We start from the raw sequence: 9,268 nt of genomic DNA, 5'->3' as shown, positions 1-9,268 counted from the left end.
AATTCAGTTTCAAATGATTTTAAGTGACTTATAAAATACTCCTATCTGACAACGGCACTGACGCAACGCACAGCGTTCATTCAGAGGGCTCGCTCACATCCCTGAGGGCTGAAAAGGCACGCAGGACTTGAAGTTCCCGCTTTCTTTTTTAAGTGGTGCTCACTGTTTGCAGGCGACAAACTTAATAAATAAAAATAAAAAAAAGAGGCAACAAACTACTGGAATGATATCATGTGGTTAATTCAGAAAGTTTCTGTATTTTCTCAGCATTTCTATGTGTTGTGTTTTTATTTCCCTCTTTTAGATATATTTTAACTTTCGGTTCTTTTCTGTACTTATTTATCGCTGAGTGTCACACCTTTTAACCCCTTAAGACCTTTTTTTTCACATTTTTATTCTCTTAACATTCATTTATGAATGTGTCATATTCTGAAATAGGACAACCCCCCCTGTCCCCCTCCCAGTTTAATGTGCGACTGGAGTTGTTGGTCAACAGTTGGGTCGGGGGGCCAGGCAGAAGGAGGGAGGTAGGGAACAATGGACTGTGCTGTTGCATGTTGGAGTTGGAGGAGGGAGAGAGTCCGGCTGATGACAGAGAGAAAGAGGTTAGTGTCTATGCTGGGAAATGAGACCAGAGGAAGGGTGGAGGGGGCAGTGGGGGGGGGGGGGTTCCTGTGTCTGTTAGCTTGTTAATGATGATCCAGTCCCATCAGCTCAACAGCCTTCTCTATCAAAGAATGTCCCAGTACAGACGAGCCACCTCCAGCTTAGTGATGCCACCACAGAAAGATTTGAGGAAAGAAAAATCAGAAGCTGAATCTGCTTTCTGACCAAAGACTGAATTCTAAACTCGATGTCTCACTCGCAGATTTCACACATAATCAGTCGCTTATTTCACAGCAAACAAGACACTAAAAGTGCCTCATTTTCCTTCATCTGTATCAGCAGTAGTTTTATTTCACAGTGAAGGAATGAAAATCAATTTTCTCAACATATCAGAGCGTGAGAATACACGCAGAAGGCCTTTTATTTTTCCAGTTTTACTGGCTGTATCACGAACAACACCGTCTTTATCTAAAAACGAACCCCGCAAGGAGAGAAATCGAGAACTTGGTTTCAAAATCGCCCTGATTCAACAAGTGATGCTGCCAAAAAAAAAAAAAAAAAATCAAAGCTGTAGCAGGATGAGCTGAGACACCTCAGCCAACTGATCCAAATCTGCAACATGGCTGTGTTTATCTGAAGAAAAAAAAAGACACTCACTACAGTAATGATTGCCTCTTCTTTCTCTGTGTGTGTGTTTCTCTACCAAACATCACAACAGTCCACTCTTCCCTCTCCCCTCCGGGTCCCTGCGAGTTGCTTGAGACCGCCCTGCATGAGCTGCAGTCAGCCTGGAAACCCGATGACACCGCTCAGAGAAACAACAGCAAGCAAACGGCTGCCTTGTTTAGAAATCTGGCAACGATGATTTTTATGCAGCTGTTTGCTTTTCGTTATTCTGTGAAATGGGCTCAACAGAACTGCATTTTCCCTCACTAAGCAACCACATGCGGAAAGTTACAAACAACAACTAAATAACAAAATAAAAAGATCAACAAACAATGCAGCACACATGTAAATCAAACCAGAACTGTGTCGTCACCTGTTGCTTCAAGCTGTCCTGCAGCAAAACACCTAATAATGATGATAATTAAAATGATAACAACGCCAATAGGGTCTATGCTACTTGGTATAGCTCGGAGCCTAATAATAATAATAATAATAATAATAATAATAACAATAATAATAATACATCTGTTAAAAAGCTGGAATCCGATCATCCTCTTTATTTTCAGTGGCATTGTAACTCCTGGGTGGAACTCCTGACTTGGAGCTTCATTGTCCTCTTCCCCCACAGCAGCCAGCAGGCTCAGCATCCAGCACAGCCAGCCAAGCGTTTGACATTATTAAATAATAAAGAGATGCTGATCTGCTTGCATTGTTGGGAGGGAAAAAAGGCCAATTAGCCTGCCGTTATACTATCATTATGGCTGTATTAACTCAAATTTGTTATAAGACAATGTGCACACTGACACTTGGGTTTTGTTGATTGCACGAGGAAACTTATTTGCATGCAGAAATCTCTTATTGCCAGTGGATCAAAGCTCTTTCAGGCCTAGTTTTAGAGGCAGCCACTTAAAATAGTAAATAATAGCTCTGAAGAAATATATAAATATGTTTTTAAAAAAATTTGTCCCAACAACTTTTTATTCATTAACCCAACTGTTTTGGCTCGTTTCAGATAAGAATTGGCGCAGAGCAGAAGGTTTTCCTAACTACAGTACAACAGACCTTATATTGTTGTTTGTCCTCTCTTCCCATTGGAGAGGGAGAGAAAACTCCTCTTACCCCCCTTCCTCCCCCGGCCTCTCCGGGACATATATGCTAATCTCTCCAAAGAGCAAAACGGACTTCAATTACAAGAAATAAGTTGATTAAAGTTCAGAAAAAAAAATCCAGATTGAACAACTTTTTAAGACAACTGAAGGCCAGTGAGACCAGTATCACTGGCCTAACTGGTCTTATCAGATGACAGAATTAAACCTAATGGTGATGGCTGAGCAGCGCGCACTAATAGTTGTATTCAGTTGGAAATGGATAAGAAATTTGCTGTTTATGTGAAAGTTTAGCTGAAAGTTTCCAACAATTTAGAAAAAAAAAAAGTAGGTAAAAACCAGACTGGATTGATTCGAATTGCTGCTTAATTCGACTCTTTTTCTCCTTTTTAGAATTCACTAAATTCAGAAAGTGGATGAAATATTTTGTTCTGTGTTTACACCACTCCTCTTCATGCATCACCACGCAACAGCTACAGTTGGAATAAGTTGACGAAAAAAAGTTGCAAGTTGCTCCGGGATCGTGATCCGCCGCAGATTGCGCATTCCTGCAAGTATGGCGCAGTGTGGAGCTGTCAGCGTGCATGAGCACAAATGATAAACGGAGCTTGAACCGCTGCTGACGTGAGGAGGGAAGAAATGGGGGACGGTGAGGGGAGGAAGGTGAGGCGGGGTGGGGGGTGGGGGGTGTCGCTAAGGCCTTGAGCCTCTGAGAATGCAGGCCGAGCCGCGAGCAGCGCGAGGCTGATGGCACGCTGGTCCGTGTCAGTGTGTGGTCCTATTGAATGGAGGCAATGTGTGTGTGTGTGTGTCTGCGTGCGCGCGTAACAGTCCGAGAGAGAGAGAGAGAGAGAGAACCCACTCTACAAACATATGAGCGCGCGCGCACACACACACACAAACACACCACCCGCTTCCATTCCCTGCACCTGCGCGAGATCAGCAGGCTACTGGCTGCCATTCAGTCCCTGTTCGTTCCAAACTCACTCTCTCTCTCTCTCACACACACACACACACACACACACACACAGATGAAACACACGACAGCTCTGCTCTGACAGTTCTGTTCTTCTCTGTGATGAACGCAGTGATGTCCGGCAGCAAGGAAACTAAACCAAAACAAACAAACAACAAAAATAATAACAATAATAATAATAATAACTACACGTGTGAGGGGGGTTATTTTTAAGTTTTGTCGGTACCATGTCGATGCATTTAAACTTGTGCCTAACTCCTGAATGGTCCAGCTTCCTTCTTTGATCAGTTTGGGTCCAGGCTAATTCCTGGAAACACGAAGCTCATCTCATGATCTTACATTTATTCTTGTCTCTGTTTTCTCAGAACAAAAACAATTTGTGTGACAATTAGGTTAATGGCATGCAGGAGTGGAAGGCAGCGCAGCTTCAGCGTGGGGAAGACACACACACACACGCACACACATCACCGTGGACAGCTTCGTGTGTAGCTGACGTCATGCAGCCTCCCTCCTTATAGTCCAACAACGTGGTGAAAAAGGAAAGTGGCTCTAGTGGGATTATAGGTCACTAAGCTGCTATTGTTTGCCTGTGTGCACGGGCGTGCGTGTAGGTGGGTCATTTGACCTAATTTAAAATAAAATCATTTAATCTCAACAACAAACAGAAAATATGGGATTAAAGCGGCCAACGGCCTGAACACACACACACACACACACACACACACACACACACACAAACTTACAACGACTTGTGTTCTCGCGTTGTTTATTTGCATCTTCACTTTTAGTCATTATTTTTTAAACAAATTCTCATTTTTTTGTCTCCTTGGGTTGAAAGCCTGCTTGTTGTTGGCATGTTGATGATTTTTTATGTTTTATTAGATAGAAATCTGCTTTGTGTTTCAGGTTGAAGAAACACCTATGAGGAGAAAGATGCTGTAACAAAGGCGCATCCACGCGCCAGGTTATCCTAGATAACATCTGGAAGCGTTTTTTTTTTTTCAAACCCAGGGCTAAAAAAAAAAACAAAAAAAACAGAGGGGAAAAGTGGGGCGCGCTCACCACCTGTTGCAGCCTAAATATCCTCGAGCAGCGGCCGCCAGACTCTGCACGCGAGGAACAGAAGGGTGGATGGATGGATGGATGGAAGGATGGATGGATGATCAGGGAAAAACACCTAGACCAGCCCATCAGAGCCCACCACAACACGCACACTGGCACGCGCATTCCCACCCTGAACAATGAATCTGATATGTTTGCAGTTTTCATTAAAGTCTCTGAGATTTATTGAAAGTATCACGATGGATTCCGTTCACGTCCCCGCATCAACACCTGAGCTGCAACATTCCACACACTTGTATCCCGGTATCACGCGTATGTTCAAGGTGCGCGCGCCGTTATTTCATGTCGCGCGGCTGAGTTTAAAGCGCCACAAGGGTCCCGATACGGACTAAGATTTTAGTCTGTGAGGCATGTTTGCCATGATTTTTATGAATAAAAGGCCTCACGCTTGAAATGGAATAATAAAAAAAAATAATAAATGTGTTTTTTTTTTGTTTTTTTTTTTATTAATAAATATTTTTAAAGGAAACAGAACAAAATATTAAACCCTGAAGTGTGGCACAGCGAGTCTTAATGAAAAGGTTAAAATAATATCAGTGTTAAACACAGTGGTTCAGGTGCTGCTTGCGGTTTTAAAGCTCCTCGTACACGAAACTGGGCTTACTGGTGTCTTTCTGGATCTTAGCAACAGGTACGACGAGCTTAATAATCAAATACATCAAGTAGAATTCACTCAGTTCAAAAGGTTTTCTCTTTTATTATTATTATTACATGAAAGGAGCAGCTCTGAGCCGGGGAAACATGTCGCAGGGCCTCCGGGCCTACAGGGGCCCGACTTTCATGAAATAGAAGGGTGGGGGGGGTTAAAGCGTATCCTCCGACCTTTTTAAGAAACAAATAGTTTATCAGAAGCGTTCTCGGCCATTACAAGCTATTCGGCTGCTCGGATCAATAATTGATGGGGTAACCAACGATCTCCTGACCTCTTGAAGCTTCGCCTGAGAAAGAGGGAGAGAGAGGGAGAGAGAGAGAGAGAGAGAGAGGGAGGGATAGACAGAGAAGTGGACGGATAAATACCGAGGGGGGGGGGCTCTTCAAATATTCATCTGCCGCTCCCCCGGGACCGAGCCTGCAAGACTCAACGGCCCTAATCTATCTCACTGCGCGCGCGCGCACACACACACACACACACACACACACACACACACACACACTCCCCACAGATTTAAAACCGTTAGTTACATTCAGGGAGAGCTGTTAGCTCATCATAAGGATTATTATTATTAGAGAAAGAGGAAATCAGCCTGCTTGGCAGAAAGATGCATGGAGAGATTTTTTTCTTTTTTTGGAATCAGTTCTGTATTTTTATTAAAAGGCAAAAAAAAGGGGGGGGGGGGGGGGGTAGTGGGGGGTGCGCTGCGACAGTGAACCATGAGAAGCAGGGTTAACGGGAAACAGCAGGGCCCGTTTGATTAAACATTAAATTAAAATGGTCACACTGGAGAGTGTGTGTGGAGTTATTACAAAGCAAAAAGAGAAAAAAGGAGAAAAAAAAAAGCTTCCAGTCTGTCGCCATTTAAATGGGCTCGCCTTCAGTTTACAGCTAAGCTGTTTAAGACACCTGAAATAAGCATAAAAAAAGATTTCTACATATTATTGGAGATCAAAACTGAAAAGCAAGAGGAAATATAGCCCAAACTTAAATATTACCTGATATATAAATGTTATAAAAAATGCTACTGAGTGATGTCAAAAGAAAATTACAACCTCTTGTCAAATAATAAGAATCTAAAATAGTTACTTAAGTTGTCACCTCATGAAGTTTGTGTCCACGCAAGAGAAGGCCCCTAAATGCTCAATGTGGAAGACATCCTTTAAATGTTTGTTGTTTTTTTAAAAAAAAAAAAGGTTTTAAGATATAAAATCTGGCCTTAAAAATAAAAACTAAGTTTAATTATAGAAGAGGAGAAATGACTTGTCTATACCTGGGGACGTTGAGTATTTTGGTGGAAAAATCTTCCCCACTTTTTAGGAAACTTTGGCTTGATGGGGGCCATCCGCAGACACTAGAAAACAAAAACGTGGTTAACCACGACAAACTACATTTGTTGATGGATGGTGTCGCCTCAAAAATATATTTAAAAACAAAAAAAAAAATCAAATGCTTTAAATTTTATAAAAGCAACAAAAACGTGAAATTCCAGGAAATAATTAAGATGAGAGGAAAAAGTAAACTCCACAGCCAGATGACAAGTCATCATGTAATGACTGGCAAAGGAAAAGCAAAAGCATGAATGACAGAAACAAATTAAAACTCATACAATTTCAAGTATCCAAATTTCCAAAATTTATTCATTTCAAACTGCATATTGAAAAAAAATATACTCAGCTGAAACTGTAACTGTTATAAGGATGGTATTAGTTCCGGTAATATATACATGGAGTGGTTGGCTTCTGCGTACAGGCCACAATTTTTAAAATACAACTACGGGAATGGATTTTTGAAATAAAAACTTAATATATATATACAGAAATTGTACAAATCAATTAGAAAATAAAGAGCACAAGCGTCATACCTCTAACAGATGAAAAGTGGGAGACGGAAATATAAATTAACAACCTATATTTTAAGCTGTATGACAGAAATGATGTCGTAATCTTTCAAAGAAATTAAAAATGTTTAGTAATATTGACCTTAAATGAAAAAAAAAAAAAACCTGTATCTTATGTCCCTTTTCATTCCAATGTTTGCAAGTAATTAAGGAGCATAGCTGATCGCTCCCAGTAATTCCAGTTCTGCCATTTTTTTTTGCTTTTAATATTTTCTGCAGAACTGGCGTCGCTTTATTTATATATATAAAAAAGGAAATAAAAATGCAACCTCTTGCAGTTAGCAAACAATTTCATCTGATTGTAATGTTTCTTTGATAAATACTGTACAAAAGGTGATTGCAATAATAAAACATTTGATTGCGACTCCCACTTTCTAGTCTTCCAAAACTTCATCCACCAGTGAAGAGGGGATCTCCTACCGTTCCTCTAGAGCTTCCTTAGAATAAAATGAAAAGAAAAAAAATGTCTCTTTTTCCCCCTGGAGACTTCTATACAACTTTTCCCACCCCGAAAATTTTTCTGTACAAAAATAGTCCAACGTTAAGTAGTCCACAGTTTATCTTATAAAAGTTCTGTTTTTTTTTTTTTTTTGTTTGTTTGTTTTTTCCTCCTTTCTTTTTCTGTCTTTTTTTTTTTTTTTTTTTTTTTTTTTAGTTTGTGTCTCTTACATGTGTGTTAACGGCAGCGTGCCGTTGATCGTCGTCCCGGGCACGGTGCTCTGGTAGTGGCCGGACATGTGTAGCCTGGTCTGGGCGCTCTGCTCGCTGACCTCCGCCCCGGGCAGGTACATGCTGATCATGTCCCTCAGATCTCCGCTTTGGCAGCCCGGGGCGGCCCGGTGGGACGAGGAGGTGACGACGGGCGGGCTAGAGCTGCTGGACTCGGACTTTACAACCGAAGAAGGTCCCATGGAGCCCAGGGCGGTCATTCCCGGCGTGGTTTGCTGGGAATAAGACATGGAGTATGTTGGGGAGCCGTTCATGTAGCTCTGGGAACTGGTCATAGAGTTGTACTGCAGGGCGCTCATGTCGTAGCGGTGCATGGACTGCATCTGGCTGGGGTTGTGCGCGTTCAGACCCGGGTGCTGGTAGCTCAGCTGCTCCTGCATCATACCGTAACCCCCGTTGGTCCAGCCGTTCATATGCGCCGCGTAGCTGTCCATCCTCTGGTTCACTCCACCGCCCAGTCCGGCCCCCACGCCAACACCGACCCCAGTCCCCATCCCGTTTCCTCCGGGAGCCAACAACCCGCCGGGCAAGGTGTACTTGTCCTTCTTCATGAGGGTCTTGGTTTTCCGTCGGGGCCGGTATTTGTAATCCGGGTGCTCCTTCATGTGCAGGGCCCTCAGCCGCTTGGCTTCGTCGATGAAAGGTCTCTTCTCGCTCTCCGACAGAAGTTTCCATTCAGCTCCCAGCCTCTTGCTTATCTCCGAGTTGTGCATTTTCGGGTTTTCTTGCGCCATCTTCCTCCTCTGGCCTCGGGACCACACCATGAAAGCGTTCATGGGTCTCTTGACCCGCTCCGGACTGTTTTTCTGGTTGGTGCCGGTGCCGGACGTGTTGGTGTTGCCCGTGCCCCCAGTGTTGGTCTGGGGAGCAGGGGGCTTCAGTTCAGTTTCGATCATGTTATACATCAGGAACAGCTTTGAGTTGGAGCTCCCGAGCAGACGAAAAAAAAAAGGAGAAAAGCAGAGAGAAAGTCCACGAGCCGGAGGCGGACTGGAGGCGCGCGCGGGACTGAAGTTACCTGTCGATTTTCTCTGCAACTTTTGTCTGAACAAAAACAACGAGCATCAAGCCGCGTCTCCACACACTCACCCTCTCTCTCTCTCTCCCTCTCACTGAGTGTGTGTCAGACTGGTGTGTGAGTGTGTGTGACAGAGAGCCTTTTTTCCCCCCCAATAGGTTCCTGCTATGTTGTGTCCACAAAACTTCTCCCGTCGCTTCTCCGAAAAAGCATCAACAAACTGTACTTTTTCGCCTCTGTCCGCCTGAGCCTTGACAACTCCAGATAGTTTTTGAACAAGTTAATAGACAACCATTCATGTGACGGGGCTGTCAGCGAATAAATGGCTTCGACCTGGCCAATCAGAGCAGACCTTCTCCACTGGCACACCAATAGGAGGCCTTAATTAGCATAAAAGGGGTGGGGTCTGCCTGCCCCGACACACACAGGCATGCACTCACCCAGGCTGGCCATATGAGCCAATACAAAGTACATATTTACTATTTCCACGCGT

At 43.3% G+C, this 9,268-nt stretch overlaps 1 protein-coding gene across 1 annotated transcript; it reads right to left on the bottom strand.

The window, feature by feature from the left end:
- Nucleotides 1–7,693: 7,693 nt before the first annotated feature.
- On the bottom strand, nt 7,694–8,662 carry sox2 (SRY-box transcription factor 2; the record flags this gene model as incomplete). The annotated part of the gene is made up of 1 exon (XM_079245277.1): nt 7,694–8,662. One exon carries the CDS (start codon nt 8,660–8,662, stop codon nt 7,694–7,696), a length of 969 nt encoding a protein of 322 aa, XP_079101403.1.
- Nucleotides 8,663–9,268: the final 606 nt, after the last annotated feature.

Source organism: Telmatherina bonti (assembly GCF_933228915.1).
Source record: "Telmatherina bonti genome assembly, chromosome: 8".
Taxonomy (NCBI): Eukaryota; Metazoa; Chordata; class Actinopteri; order Atheriniformes; family Telmatherinidae; genus Telmatherina; species Telmatherina bonti.
This window is presented reverse-complemented; position numbering and strand designations above follow the sequence as displayed.